The 16332-nt window shown below is 49.8% G+C and overlaps 1 protein-coding gene across 1 annotated transcript in view; it reads right to left on the reverse strand.

Annotated features, from left to right (window-relative positions):
- Positions 1–9682, reverse strand: part of Baalc (BAALC, MAP3K1 and KLF4 binding) — a 52022-nt gene extending 42340 nt beyond the window's left edge. Inside the window, exon 1 of the mRNA XM_005367540.3 lies at positions 9333–9682. Within this exon, the coding sequence (XP_005367597.1) occupies positions 9333–9492 (160 nt within the window). The 5' untranslated portion in view covers positions 9493–9682. The remainder of the gene's footprint in view (positions 1–9332) is intronic.
- Positions 9683–16332: the final 6650 nt, after the last annotated feature.

The following is a 16332-nucleotide window of genomic DNA, read 5'->3' on the forward strand; positions in this document are numbered from 1 at the left end:
CACACACACACACACACACACACACACACACACACACACACACACACACAGTTTCTGGCTGTGTGACCTTGCTCAGCCGTTCACCTCATCTAACCTCAGTTCCTTCCTCCAGAAAACAGCTACTCAGATCTGAACAGCAGAGAAACAGACACGATCTTGGGAGGAAGCAGACAGGAAAACACTGGAAATCCTCTCGCCATTCCCAGAGTCCAGGGTCTGTGTTCACACAGCAGTAGGTGTCTACTGATGCTGCTGTAACACAGTACCACAAACCGCTCAGACATCAGAAGTGGTGTCTCAGCTCTGGAGACAAGAGGCTTTGGGCCACACACGAAAGGCACCAGGCAGATTCAGCCAAGAACAACCAAGTTTGCTAATGAGGGCTCGGATACTAGAGTAAGGATCCTGACGGAGGCTCCTAAGACATCCAAGCTTGAGAAAGATCTCAGAAGCCAGGCAAAGCACCTTGATGGTTGAGAGAAAGCTCGCCTGTCCTACCCAGGAACTGCAAAGTCAGGAGGCAACAATGGAGTCACTTCAAACATACAGCAGGTCAAGTCAGAATTATATGACTTTAGTGTTCAACTGGCAATGTCTAGGGGTTTAGCTCAGGTTTGTTTTCTCTGCCAGTCAAAGAACTCGAAGGTGCATGGCAGCAAGGGAAACCTCAGACACAGCAAACAGGATCGGCCTGTGAAGAAAGGCTTTTAGGGTGAGGAAATACACGAGCAAGGCACTCGGAGAAAAGACCCTAGGCTTTGCAAAAGCGGCCTCAGGAAGCTGAAGCCCTGTCTCCTTGAAGGCTGGAGGTTTTTGTTTGTTTTAGGGCTTTTGGGGGGAATCTTCCTCCCCCAATATAGGGTTGGTCAGTTTAAATAATGACAAAGGCTTTCACAGGTCCACAAAATTTAGGAGGACATGTTCTGGTCTGGCCTTGAACTTGATGGACAGGTTCACAGGCAGGGGTATTATGGGGTACCTGAAGACAAAACCGCCCAAGAGACCTAAATATGTCAAGTGAAATCTTTATAAATCACCAGCAGGGCCTATCCCAAGCAGATTGGCAGGAAGCAGCCTCAGGCCCCAGGTGGTTGAGTTTTTAGGGGCAAACCCACAGCTGTGACCTCTAGAGAAAGGCAGCTCTGCCTGTCTGCAGCAAGCACTGTTTCCAGAATCAGGAAGATAGCACAGTTCAGTGGTCGGGCAGTTAACAGTGCTCAGAGTCACACTGTACAGGAATGTATGGCCAATCCAGAGACCAGTTTACCCAAGGTAATTTTATACTGAAGTACTCCTTAGAATACTTTCATGAGATGGTGTAACTAAAGGTCAGTAGCGCCCACTACAGGAGAACCCCATGGCGGGGTGGGAAGGGGAGAACCTGCCAAGCCATTGTCTTAAGCTACCAGGGTTTTGTCTCAGGAGGATGAGTAAGAAGCCAGCCATTTTGAAAGATGGCCATCTTTATCTAGTAGAGGTCCCTCCCCCATCAGGCTGCCTATTGAGAACTCTGGAGAACAGGACAGTGCCTTGTAGCCATGCTGACACTGGACTGTCCCAGCAGGAACGATAATGAGGGGAACTTGGGGCCTCCTAGAAATGTATAAATTCTCGGGGTTTGTTATCACCTGTTTCCTGTAGGACACATTTACAAAACAAACAAATCCCTTATAACCGAAAGGTTTGCCTGCAGAGATGGCTCAGTGGGTCAGGCACTTGCCATGATCTTAGGCTAGATCAACCCTGGGAGCTCACGGAAAGGGGGACAGAAAGATCTGACATTTGCAGGGTACTGCAGCACGCGTGCCCATACACACCCTCCTCAGGGTACTGCGGCACGCGTGCCCATACACACCCTCCGCAGGGTACTGTGGCATGCGTCCCCATACACACCCTCCTCAGGGTACTGTGGCACGCGTGCCCATACACACCCTCCTCAGGGTACTGTGGCACGCGTGCCCATACACACCACCCTCAGGGTACTGTGGCAAGCATGTGCCCATACACATCATGCACACTGTCACTCACACAACAATAATAAGAAAAATAAAAGCTATGCATTTAGCAGAAAGAAATGTTTTCTCACCATAGAACCAAGCGTAGGCAAGAACCAAAAGAGCTGAGTTGTTGGAACTGATGAGGAGAGGGAACGTCTTCTCGGGTGTGTAGAAGGGAAGGGGACACACAGACTTCCTGGTTTACCCATCCAGAGGGCTCCCTCACCACCGTGGTTCAGCCAGGCATTCCTTGCCTACCCTAGCCAGCACCCCTGAAGGTGGCAGACATGAGTCAATCACTGTCTTAAGACAGAAGCACCAGTTGTGACTGATGTCTGAAGAGTGGAACTGGAGTGGGGGTTCATGCACAGGAAGACCTAGGTTAGAGGTTCTCCTCCCCAGGACTGTCCCTCTCGGAACACCTCTCGGGGAAGTCAGGCCACCTTCCTCCACTTTCCCCTCTCGGAAGGGACGATGCGGACATGTGCTTCCTTGGTTCTTCTGTGGTCCGTGTACACAGCAATTCCCCAGGCTGAAGGAATCGCTCGGCCCTTCCCCTGCAGCCCAGCCCACGCTGACCTGGTTGGTGTTTCTGTGTTGGTCTCTCGTTTATGATTCGCTTCTTGAAACAAAGAAGCATGACCTACTCATCTCTGCACTAAATGACTACTGAACAAACAGAGCAACAAATGGTCTTCCATCTTCAGTCTGTGAACACGAGAAAAGAAGACCTAGAAGGTTCTCTTCATAGCATTATCAAAGTGAATAAAAGCCAATAAACTTTTTTAAAAAAGTAATTTGGGAACCACTAAGATGAATTTCTAGAATAAATGCAAACATCCAAAATAGGGTTACTTAGCATGGAGTGTTAATGCGGATCCACAGGGTTGGGAGGGAGTCGCCCATTCGATTTTTATTGGGTGCCATCTATATTCAATTACGGTCCCAAGTGCTGGGTCTAGAGCAGAGAAAGCGCAATATTCCTGATGTCACAGAACTTCAGTTTAATTACAAAGGAAGATCTAAGCGTTTTAAGCAATCATGAGTGTTTGTGAGTCATCAAGGGGATATGCCAACAAGAGCAGACAAACAAACTCTCACCTGATGCTTCGCTGTGCCAGGAGAGGGGCACTCAGGGGCCACTTCAGGATGTCCCTTGTGCTGTCCTATGCAGCTAAGCAAACATCAATAGCCTAGCTCTAACCCAAGGTGCCCCATGTCAAGGAAAGAGTTGGATGGAGTGAGCAGCACATTTAGAGAATGAAGTCAAGCCCCAAGAGGTGAGAAGATGACGGTGTTGACCTGGAAGAGCCATAGGGGGAGACTCGATCTCCCAGGACTGAGAGATCTGTTTGTGAACCCACAGGGCTGGGGCTCATCAGGTGGGGACAGGAAGTAGGAAGAGTCTTCGAGGAAGTGCTCTGCAGAGGTAGAAGAAGCATCCTACACGAAGGAGGCTAAGCCAGAGGACTGGTGCTGCCAGACTTCAAACGGGATCATCAAGAGATTAGGCAGACCCTGCATTCCACTGATGGAAAATCAAAGATCCTAAAACCAACCCTCATTAACCGGGGGTCGTTTAAGAGTGGGGGTGTCTTAATTGGGTTTTTATTGCTTGAGAAGACACCATGACCACGGCAACGCTTATGAGAAAGTATTTAATTGAGGAGGTGGCTTATAGTTTCAGAGGTTCAGTCCATCATGGTAAGGAGCATGACAGTGTACAGGCAGCCATGGTGCTGGCTACATCTTGACCAGAAGGCAGCAGGAAGTTGGCTCAAAGCCTACTCCTTCAGTGACGCACTTCCTCCAACAAGGCCACACCTCCTAATAGTGCCACTCCTTTTGAGAGCCATTTTCTTTCAAACTACCACGGTGGAGTTTGCCATCAGAGAAAGTCAAATCCCAGTTCTGGGATGGAGAAGTTGTTCATGACAGTCTAAACCTCTTTCCCTGGCTTATAAACACAGGAAGCAATGGTTCCTATTTCATCCTTGTACACATTAAGTGTGGTGATTTACATTAAATGTCAAGGACAGTGCCTGACCCTTCAGAAGCCGTCAGCAAATGGTAGCTAAAGATAATACTAAATATCTTCACTGTCTTACATTTAGGGAAATCATGCCCCAGCTCTCCAAAATGCCATCTATATACCAACACAATTATTTAAACCTATAAAGAACTACTTGAGAAAAACTTGAGGTGTTTTACTCGCTAAATAGATTAGAAAAAAAATGTACGGGCAACGCTTGCAGTTTTCAGGAGATACCAACAATGAAATGGCAAAGGGACTAGGGGGCATCAGTGGATGGACAGCTGACTGGGCGGGTTGTGGCGACCTCAGACTCTCCTGGGAGAGCCCCCCTCCCACAACAGAAGTACAACAAAACAACCAGTCCAGTCCAGCAGACAGAGCTTAGGAGACTCAATCCATGCCAGACTAGCTCCTTCTGCAATAAGTTTGGAAATACGGGCCAGGGAAGGGCACACCAGCTGCTGCAGCTTCAGCTAGGTCTTCGATCCCAACCTCCTGACAGCGGGATCTGAAAACTTGATTGCATTCTGCTGGCTGCTGGAAACAACCTCCAGAAGTAGGAAATAGAACCTCAGGGTCGGTTGTACGTGAGAGGAATGGAGGGCGGGCAAGAAACTCAGTTGTGGAACTGGCATAAAAATAAGCCTCCCACCACCCACAGGAAAACGAGGAACCCTTGCACAAATCCGCAGAACGCTTGTCAGAGGACACGCCCTCAGTCTGGAAGGTGGGTGGGAGCTGAGTGAGAGTCTAAGGCCCCTGTGCTGAAATGGAGCTACTCAGCAGACAGGGCTGTGGAATCAGGATGTGGGGAGCCTATGGAATCTTTAGGCTGGGCCAGAAGCTTCCACGGAAGAGTTAAAGTTGGGGGAGAGACTTTCTTAACAGAAGCTGTGGGGTCAGAAAGACACCCGGGAGAACTTCCACAAGCTGACTCAGGTTGGGGGATGTCCAGATGCAAGAACTACGAGGAAGAGAGAAAAAAGAAAATGCAGGGGAGCTGCGGCAACTGAGGGCCAGGGTGGACCGCGTGCTGCTCATTCAGAGAAAACCTTTATCAGTTGGTTCTCAGCCTGCTGGGGAGAACCTTCACGGAGCCCAGCTTTGTGTCACATATCCCCTAAACGTGGAAGACAGAGAGGGGTTAAGGTCACCAAAAGAAAGTTGAAACACTAAGGAAGAGGAACCAGGACCCCGGGAAGAGAGGTTTCTGGAAAACTGAGGAACTGAAGGTACACGGTTGAGGGAGTTTCCAGATGGGGAGAATTGATCTGAAAGTCCACTGGGCCTGGACAGACGACCTCTAGGGTCCTCTCCAGCTCTGTCCTAGATCAAAGGTTGGCCCTGGACAGACGACCTCTAGGGTCCTCTCCAGCTCTGTCCTAGATCAAAGGTTGGCCCTGGACAGACGACCTCTAGGGTCCTCTCCAGCTCTGTCCTAGATCAAAGGTTGGCCCTGGACAGATGACCTCTAGGGTGCTCTCCAGTTCCATCCTAGAGCAAAAGCGTCTCGGTTATTTTACAACCTGCACTGCCTTAAATCCAGCTCTTCGATCTGTCTGCCTCTGTCAGAAAAGGATTGTTACAAAGACTGGCATTCTGGTTCCCTACACAGCACAGGCACCAATAGGCCATGGGGTAGGGTTCACACACGAGGACACGAAAGATGAAATGGGTGGGGGGTTAGGGGGCTAGGAGGAGCAAAAGAACGGGGAGTCCTGGCCTAGGGTGGCAGAAACCCAGCAGGTTAGTAACTTTCTCAGATGACCCCAGCTGACCCAAGATGATTGTTTCCAGGCTGTGAAACCACAGCAAACAAGCCCCCCTTCAGTTCCCACCAGTACCAGTGCACCCCATAAAAGTTAGGCTCACACAACCTCTGGCCTACAATTGGCCCTGCCTACAAGATAAGCCAGGACAAAAGCAGCCCAGAAACCAACAACTGGTCCAGCTTCAGACCCATACTGTGAGAGGGAGCCCATCCCTGACACTGCCTGGAGAGCCAGGACCCAGAGACTGGACAACCTAGAGACCCAGGATAGAACCAAACACGACTGGCAATAAAAAGAGAAAAAGTCAATGAAGTGTTTCCCGCTGGTGTTCTGCCATACTCAAAGATCGCTGCCTACTTCACCTGCCATCACCTAGCAACTGATGGAAACAGATGCAGAGACCCAGAGCCAAACATTAGGAAGAGCCTGGGGAAGCCTGCAGAAGAGGGGAGGAAGGGTTATAGGAGCCAAAGGGGTCAAGAGCACCACAAGAAAACCCACAGAATCAACTAACCTGGGCTCATAAGGGCTCACAGAGATTGAACCCACATCTAGGAACCCTGCATGGGACTGACCTTGGCCCTCTGTATACATGTTACAGTTGTGTAGCTTGGTCCTCTTGGGGGACTCCTAACAGTGGCTGTAGGGGCTGTCTCTGGCTCTGTTACCTGCTTTTGGGACCCTTTCCTCCTCATCCAGCCTTAGTAGAAGAGGAGAAGCCTAGTCTCGCTGCAACTTTCCTGTACCATGGTTGACCGATAGCCATGGGAGGCCTGTCCTTTTCAAAGAGAAAGGAGGAGCCCATGGGAAGGGGACTGGGAGGAGGGGAAACCGTGATTGGGCTGGGAAAAAAAATCAATTAACAAATAAGCCGGGCGGTGGTGGCGCACGCCTGTAATCCCAGCACTCGGGAGGCAGAGGCAGGCGGATCTCTGTGAGTTCAAGACCAGCCTGGTCTACAAAGGGAGTTCCAGGACAGGCTCCAAAACCACAGAGAAACCCTGTCTCGAAAAAAAAAAAAAAAACCTAAAAAAAAAACAAATAAAAAGGAGCACAGCCTAACGCTACCTTGTCTGAAGTCTCGGGACCCTAAGCAAAGATCTAGCCAAGGAACGGCCTGTTCCAAACACAGGGACAATGACAGCAACGTGGGCTGCTCTGAGCTGCTCCAGTGTAATTCCACATGCGGAGATAGGAAACTAATATATGTAGTCACCACACTGTTCAGCCCTGCGCTTGCTAAGTCCAGAGACTAACAGAATGTGCAACACACCGTAGTTACTAAGTAAATAGACGGCACGTGGTGCGGGGAGGAACTTGGGTCCATGGCGGGGGGGGGGGGGTTAGGCCCATGCATGCCTTGTTCGTTCTTGATCCTCAGAAGTGTCCCTCCACTCCGACACTGATTGACACTGCTAGGGAATCAAAGTGCTGCTGCCCATCTCGGACACTGTCCCTGGACTGGAAATGAGGCCCTTCTCTGAATGACACTGTCTTCAGGACCTCGTAAGGCTGTTCCTGTTTGGAAAGGTTCTGTCTATGAGTGTGCCTGTCCCACGCCTTGCAGCAACCAGACTTCATGATATATATAAACAGAAAATAATGAACAAATGCTGGGAAAGATATGAGGAACACGTATGTGCTTATTCAGTCAACCCATAGCAACTTTTGTACCCATACAACAAACACACATGCACACACGCGTGCTCCGAGCGAGCGCCAGCCAAACAGCTGCTCCTTCTTTTCCAGGCCCAATCTTTCTGACCGTTGTCTGCTGGCTGGGCTTCCCTGGCCTTGGACTCTACAGAGAAGGGTGACCCTTTCTTGGGGAAATGCTGTCACCGCTAACATTTGCAGACCCTTCAGAGGCTCTTCTCATTTTCCTTCTGACACCGAATTCAGCCAGAACATCCTTTGGGAGCCTGCTGGATACAGTAGCAGCAGCACCAAATAGCCACTGTGGTCGCTGGGACTCAAGCAGTTTTAAGATGAATCCAGTGTGACCGCGGTTTCCCCAGGCAAGCCGGGGAGACTCATGCCTGGCTCCCAACTATGGAGGACAGGCACTGGGGGAGGAAGAATGCTTGAGCCCAGGAGCTCAGAGTCAGTCTGGACAATATAGCCAGATCTGGTGTCCTTAAGAAAATAAAAGGAGCAATTGCTGGGACTAACGGGAATGTTGATTCCCAAGATTATAAAGTAAGGCAACGCAATGAGATCAGGCAACAGAACTTTAAAAACCCAAATACTGATCTATGTAACAAGAGGTGAGGTTTCATTGGTTTCTTCTTGTGACGTCACCAACACATTTAGGGTCAAAGGTCCGTCTACCTCAACAGTATCTACCTCGGCAATGTGTGTGTGAGAGTCTGCTTTAAACTCAAATCCTGACTCGTGGCTAGACCAGAAACGTCTCTGTATGCCGCACAGAGCACCCCCGTGTCTGCACTCTGTGCTCTATTACCCAGTTCGCGAGCTTCAGGAAAGGGGGCTGGAGGTTGATAATACATAGACGCAGATGCAGAGACAGACCTACACACGGACCTCCAAACGCTGGTTCAGAAAGCCCCAAGAATGCCCCCTTTATTGTGTTCAGGGGCAGATTATATGGAGATAGCCACGCCCCCAACCAAACCCACCAGAAACCACTCTCCTGCCATCAGGAACTCCTGAAGATCTCGTGCTCAGAGCAGCTGTAGGCACTCAGATCAGGGGATTACAAGAAATTCAGGATCTGGGGTCTCACTGCTCCCAGCATCTGCACACCCTCATGGGATTTCTGCTGTCTGAGGAATGACCTAGGTGAGCGTTTGTATAGTCGAGACCATTTATGTCTTGCTTTACAGAGAGCGTTCAAGCATCTTGGGATAGGAGAGAAGTCCTTCACTATGACATAACTACTTGGCAAGTGAGCTGGAGAGCGACACCGGTGGTGGGCAGGCATGAATGGTGCCCTGAACTAGGTTAGGATTTTGAAGCCCAGCCACAGGGCTCATTCCCAACAAGGGGGGATGGAGGAGGAGACAGGAAGGCTCCACCCCGACCATTCTGCTCAAGATTCTTGTCCATACATCAAAGATGTGGGGGCCAAATAACCCAGGGCATGGAGAATTACCTGATTGAGTACAGAGATGGCCAGAAGGGAAGCTGGACCAAGGCTGGGTAAAGGCCCACAGGCTCAGGTGGGAAACAAGGGGTGAGCTGAGGGTTAGGTTTGCGGGTGAAGTGGGCTGTCCTCCTATCCCGCCCTCCCACGCACGGGCCAATGCATATGCCCTGGCTGGTGAGGCCAAGAAGCACTGGATCAAAAGGATGCAGAAAGGTGGTAGATAGCTCAGTCCTCTGGGAAGCTGTTCTTGACCTGGCTCCCTGGGCTCCATTCTGGCAGCTGGTCAGCCAGCAGGTCCTATTCTGTCCCTCTGTCACCCCACCCGCAAGCACGCCACGGGATTCCTGGCTGCCCTGGAATCCCCTGCAGCTCTAGCTGCTTGCGGGCAGCCGGGCCTCGCGGGCGCGGGGCTCACTCACCCGCGTTCAGGCCGCCCGCCTCGGGACCGCTGTCCGGGGCGGCGGCGCTGGGCAGAGCATCCGAGTCGGTGTAGGTGAGCCAGGTGGACTCGGTCTCCCGGGTCCAGCTCTCGTAGTAGCGGGGCTCGATGGCATCAGCCCGGCTCCCGCCGCAACCCATCCTCCTGTGTTGCGGGCGAGCCCGGCGGCCGCTAGGCTTGCGGCTTGCGGCTGCGGCTCAGCCCGGGCGACGCAGCTCCGGCCCGCGAGGAGGCGGCCGCAGCGGCAGCGACATCGGTCCCCTAACCGCCAGAGCCGCTACCAGCACCAGGCTCCCCGGGCGTCCGCCGCCCCTCCTCTCCGCCTCCAAGGCCCTCCTCCTCCTCTACACTCTCCTTCCCCAGCTCCCCCCAACCTCGCCTCTCCCACCGCCCCTCTGCAAGTCCCTCCTTCAGTGCTCCGCAAGAGAACATGCCAAGGAGAAGCAGACAGGTGGTGGGAAGAGGGGAAGGGGTCCCTCTTCGGTCTTCAGTCCACCTCCTAGATTCCCAACCAGTCAGCCATCATGGGTCCACCCACGCAGCCGCCTGCTGACCCAGTCATCCATCTACCCATCCATCCTATCATATCATCTCGCTCTGGATAGCTCTGACAGCTCACAGAAAACCACCCAAGTTTTTGAGCCACTTGTTCTCAAAGCAATGGATAAACGGTACTAGAAAATTGGGGAGATAATGTTGTCCCCGAAAGTTAAGTTAGAGTCGGTGCCTATTTACTGGGTGCATAGGAAGAAGGGCCCATGATTTCAGGGCATGTGGCTAACGCCCCTGCCGGGTCTGCAACTTCCTGATCTTCTGAATTTTGTTCCCAAGAAAGCAAAAGACCACCAGGACCATCAGCCAGTGAGAACACCAATGAGTACTCACTGAATAGCAATAGAACAGCCTCTTGGAGAGACTAGGTTCAAGCTAGAGAGAGTCCAGGCTCTGGTGGAGGTCCCTGTGGCAGGCACCGACCAGTCTGTGAGGCAGAAAAGAGACTTGGATCCTCCAGACAAGGCCCAGGCTTATCTTCCCTCTAGATAACAGGCCTCTGCAACCTCATGCAGAGGGTGAGCAGGCAAACTAGGCCAGGTCCTCTGACACCTTTTGCTTCCTCCCCTGGATATTCGGGTATAAAAACAATTGGGTCTTTGTGAGGTGCTGTGCTCAATCTCCAGGATCTCACTGATGGTGATGATGATGGTGACAATGATGAAGACGACGATGATGATGTCAAAAGGCACCTGCTCCCAAAGAGAAGTCTCAACGTCTGTAACAGAGACTGTTTTCTTCATTTCGGCAGCAAAGAACTATTTTATACCCAGGTGTTTTACCATGACAATGCCTGAAGAGAGGCTGGGACAGAGGTGATTGGGTTGGAATGGGCCTGGAGAGCTCTCAAAAATCAAAACAAGCCCTGCCCCTGGGGACCTGCTGAGCAAAGGAAACTACAGGAGCATGGGATGAGGTGGAGTAGGCTGGAGAAGACGAAAGGAAAAGGTGTAGGCTTTGCTGGAAAAATAGAGGGAGGGGGAAGAAGGTTCTGAATTACATTTCACCAGCGTCACCAGGATCTGCTCTAGGAAACTGTTACTCAAAAACCAGGGGAGAATGAATAGACAGAGGGGCCAGCGTAGATTCTGGTGAGCCTTTGGAGATGAGAGAACGGGCCAGTTACTGAGGAGGAAAGCACTAGAGATGCCTGCTAGGTGCAGGGGTCTAGAAAGGATGGGCAAGTCAAGACTTAGCTGTCCTCCCTTTCTGCAGTCAACTTAAAGTCCAAAGCGATCACATGCAATAAATAATTCATGGTTATCACATACCCTTCTAAAGAGCGTCCAAAACGATCACATGCAATAAACAATTCGTGGTTTAATCACATACCCTTCTAAAGAGCGTGATGAACTCTTCCACCGTCACAATCTGTTCTGCATGAGTACAAACCACTCCTTTATCCCGTGTGCCCATGCTCTCTCTGCACCTGCCCAGCCAGAAAGTGGGTCAGCAATGCCCCTCCAAGGCCCATGGGGTAAGGCTTAGTCCTCAGATGGGTTCTGGTGAGGCTGAAGAAGCTCTAAACTGTAGGGAACATTGGGAAGTCTTCCAGTCAACAATTGTACAAGTGTGTGTGAAGCACACAGACAAGTGTCCATCACGTGGAGAGCTCTGTGCTGCTGTCGTTGCTCTGGTGGGACAAGACACACAACATCAGCATCTCTGAAGGAGTCATCCTCACAAGGCAACGGTTGTGGATTTCCCTGGCATCGTGCTTAAGTCTGGTAAAGGTAGTAATCTTTACTCCAATTTCCTTTCTCCTTCCCTTCTGATGTTACTACTGATGGGCTTTCTGCAAATAACATTGCCTTCCTACAGAATCATCTACTGGGCAAAGTTCTGTTTTTTCCAAGGACTCCCTTCTTGTTAGGATTTAATTCCAAAGATTCAGAGAGCCTTGGTCCTGTGAAACTTAGGGAAGAGCCAATCTTGTGTTCACCAAGTAGCTGGGAAACGTTTGCAGAGTCGGGCATGGTGCTGTGCACCTGTCAGTCTGCTTGTGCGAAGCTAAGGAGGAGGATGGAGGGGTCCCAAGCTAGCCAGGACTGTGTGCTGTGGTCCAGGGCTCTGAATCAACCCCAGCAGACACAGAGGTTATCGCAGGCACGATTTAATGAAGGGCAGAAGAAAAGAAGGGAGAAGGGGAGGAGGCTGATCGATCAGGGCCACAGAACAGACTCGGGAGTTAAACTGTGACCCGAATGTCAGTTGAAGCCAGTATTTAAGTACAAAAATCATAAACATTTGTTGCCAAGTTACACTTACAATTTTCACCAATCAGGATTTAGAGATTAATGTTACTTGAATGTTCCACCATCATAAACGGACATACAATGCCAGGTTTTCAGTCCAACCAATCAGATTCATTTGTTCTTTCTGTTGTTAGGTACAGCCATGACATTTCTAGAGAACTAAAGATGCATAAGGAGTGTTTCTATGTTTAGGGAGGAGGTGGGTCAACTTTTAGAAGGTCTCCAGCTCCCCTAAGTTTTGGGAACCTGAACTTTGTTTCATCCTACAGGTACAATGGGATCTGAAGTCAAAATGGCAGCGCTTAGGACAAGGTGCCTTTTCCCTGTTCCCAATATATACAGTCAGGACTTGTCTGAAGACAAATGAGGGAGCCTGGGTTTGTAGCTCAGCTGCTAAAGCCCCAAGTCGGTCCCTGACACCACAGAGACTCAAGTGTCTGGTCTATGTCTATGATGCAGGGATTTGGAAGGAGAAGCAGGATAGCAGTTCAAGGTCACCTGTAGGTACACGGGGAGTTCAAGATCAGCCTGGGCCATGTGGGACTCTGTCGAAAGAAAGAAAAGAGAAAGAGAGGGGAGATCTAGGAAGCTCTGCGGAGGGGTCTGAAGTCAGAGCACATGCTTTCTCCATGGAACTGGAGTCTCCATCAGACGGCCAAGCCTCTGCTTACCTCTGCCCTTTTAATTACAATTACATTACAATTAATTTACAATTCTCTAGTTGGGAACAGAATTTCCTTCCAAGTCTTCAGAAATAAACTTTAATGAATTAGACATAACTGTGTAAAAATCTAGTAAATGTCATAAATCATATAGTATCCATTCAGAATCCTTAGCCTGACTGCCATGAGCATTTTCCACAAACCTGGAAAGTCGAGGGAGGGAGGGAGGGAGGGAGGGAGGGAGGGAAGGGAGGGAGGAAGGAAAAGAAGAAAGGGAGAAAGAAAGAACCAAGGAAGGGGAAATGGAGCAGAGGGTTGGAGGGAGAGAATTCTGTGGCTAGATTAACTCAGACTGGTAACATGAATGAACCCTGGTTCCATCCCCAGCACCAGGGATGGTGACTCAGTGTGTAGTCCCAGCACACAGGATGTAGAGGCGGGAGGCACAAGTGTTCAAGGTCATTCTCTACATTCTCAGACACAAGACAGAGTGGAGGCCAGCCTGGTGCCCTTTAAGATACTATTCCAAGAGAAGACAACAGAAGAGGAGGAGGAAGAATTCTGAAGAATGGGAGCTGCAACTTGGAATCAACAAACCTTGGTCAAAATCCTCAGAGCAATGAAGTAAATTCTGTGTTAAAAATTATTCCTGGGGGGCTGGAGAGATGGCTCAGTGGTTAAGAGCACTGGCTGCCCTTCCAAAGGTCCCGAGTTCAATTCCCAGCAACCACATGGTGGCTCACAACCATCTACAATGAGATCTGGTGCCCTCTTCTGGCGAGCAGGGATACATGCAGGCAGAACACTGCATACACAATAAATAAATAAATCTTTTAAAAAAATTATTGAGAAGACTGGAGAGATTTCTCTGTGCTTAAGAGCACTGACTGCTCTTCCAGAGGACCTAGGTTCAATTCTCAGTACTCACATGATAGCTCCGGTCCCAGGAATCTGCATTCTTCTGGCCTCCTCAGGCACCAGGCACACCGATAGTACACAGACATACATGCAGGCATAAAAAAATAAATATAATTTTATATTTTATTTGCTGGAGGGTATTTGTTATGTGATGAGATTCTCTAGATAAGATAGATATCTGTAGCTTTAAGACCCCAACTGGTGAGTACCACATCCGACTTGTTTCCATGGAAACCAAAATGAGCCTTGAGGGCACAGAGCCCTTCTTCCACCAAGGTCTTATTTCTCTGGCCCAGTGCAACTGGGCTCTGTCCAAGTGTCGTGACTAGAAAGGAGACCTTCGGTGTGGCAGACAATCAGGCAGAAGAGAGGGCTCAGCAGGAACTTAGCCTCTCTCTCAGGATCTGTCTTCAAAGGGGTAAAGATAGGATACCTTACAGTGGTCCAAGTGGGGAGCAATAGCAGCAGGCATGCTGGGCCAGTGGGTAGACATACTTCTCTCTGTATATATACACCCAGCAGTGCCTTTACCCTGAATTCCCAGCCTCTGAGAGTCTTGCCCTCCCTGCGCCAGACTCAAGGAGCTACTGGAACTGCAGCCCCCAGCCCCGACTCCACCCCACCCACTGAGAGCCCTTTCCATTGAACACCCTTCCAGGTCCTCAGTCTCGGATAGCAGATGGCTTCCTATTGATCTACAAATTATAATTTAGTTATGAAGGAAGGGAAGCCAAAATTAGCATCCCAAAGCAGAAAACTGATTCCGTTCCTACTTCTGGAGAAAAAGCGTCGGGCCTTTAAAGAACAATTGCATCTCCCAGGAAGTGAGCAGTACACCTGGGATGCAGGTGGTACCGATGGATGGGGAACATTCCGTGACAGTCCCAAAAGAAGGGAGGCTAAATTAAGAAAATTGCAAGAGGAAAAGGAGATTTTTGTATTTGATATAAAAGGCTAGGAAAGATGGAAACGTAGGAAAAGGAGGAGGAGAAAGAAGGAAAGGGGGAGGTAATAGGGGAGGGAGGGTGGAGGAGAGCAAAGGAAGCCGGAGGGAGGAGTGTGGGGACAGATTGCATGATGGGAGGGAGGAAGAGAGAGTGAAGAAAGGAGGGGAGAAGTGAGGGAGGAAGGAGCTTCATGTGCCACAGAACACTTGCCCATTTAAGTGAAATTTGAAAGTTAAATTGAATACGATGTGGTTAATTTTTCCTCCGCCTGGTAATCTTTAAACTGTACAGATCTCATGAGAAGAGTGGCTGCCTCCTTTAAATTGACTCCAGGCATTCAACAGGTTCTTTCAATGACGATAAAGGTCTTCAGGATCTCTCCGTGCCTAGATTGATACCCGGTAACACTTTGTCATGCACCCACAATTAGAACGCAGGGAAAAGGGGGAACGCCGTTCCCTGTGTTTCCGAGCATCTGCTCTTATTGCTTCCCCTTTGGCTGTAGTGCTGCTATGCCCCACGATGGTGAGATGCAAAGAAACCCAATTTGTTCTCTTAAAAGAAAGTGTGGGCCACAGAAAGGAACTGGGGAGGGAAATGGGGAATGGTAATTTCTTAAAACTTTATGAAAAACTTCAGTTTGTAGGTTGAATAGGTAGACGGAAAGCTGCTAAATTGAAAATAGGTTCAGAAAGACAATGCCCCAGTTGTTCAGAAGTGAATTCTGAGTGTCAATTAGGGTGTGTGTGTGTCTGTCTGTCTGTCTGTATGTGTGTACGTGTGTCTGTGCACAGATGTCCGTGCATGCATGTCTGTGTCTGTGTGTGCATGTATGTCTGCGTGCGCACAGGTGTGTGTGTGCGTTGTATAAGTCTCTGTCTGTCTACGTACGTGTGCCTGTGTGTGTGTATGTGTGTGTTGTATATCTATGTACGTGTACCTGTGTGGCATACACACACGGACTGATGGGTGTAGAGCCTTGTGAAAGCATCAGGCTCTGTCACTCCCCTTACTCCTCTGAGACAGGGTTTCTCTCACTGAACCAAAAACTAGACTATCAGCCAGAAGTCCCAGAAATCCTCCAGTCTCCACCCCCTCTCACACATGTTTGGGGTTACAGGTCATTGCATGGCCATGCCTGCCTTTTAGGTGGGCACTGAGGGTTTGAATTCAGGTCCTCATGAAAGATCAGCAAATGCTTTTACTGGCCAAGCCATCTCCCTGGCCCCGAGGAGCTGTTGAGCCAGTGACTCTCCCACTCCGTCACCCAGGCTGTCTTGAAGTTATTATCTTCCAGGCTGAGTCCCCCAAGTGCTGGGGTTACAGGCACACCCCACGATGCCTGGCTGACACCGAGTGAGTTCATAATACTGTTCTCTGCATCTCTCTCTTCTAATAGAACAAAGAAAATTTGAGTAATTTGCCAAAGAATTAAATGTCAAGTAGAGAGTAATTAGAAGCTAGGTCTCAGTCAATAAACATGGAATCTTGCTTCTCTTTAGGAAAAAGGAAAAACAGACTTCCTGGTTATGACATCTTCCACACAGGGAGCACTCTCTAAGCCTACGCCTTGCACGCACTAAGCCTTGCATGCTCTAAGCTTTGAACTCTCTAAGCCTTGCACGCACTAAGCCTTGCACTGTCTA

This window comes from Microtus ochrogaster, unplaced genomic scaffold (assembly GCF_000317375.1).
Source record: "Microtus ochrogaster isolate Prairie Vole_2 unplaced genomic scaffold, MicOch1.0 UNK19, whole genome shotgun sequence".
NCBI classification, from domain to species: Eukaryota; Metazoa; Chordata; class Mammalia; order Rodentia; family Cricetidae; genus Microtus; species Microtus ochrogaster.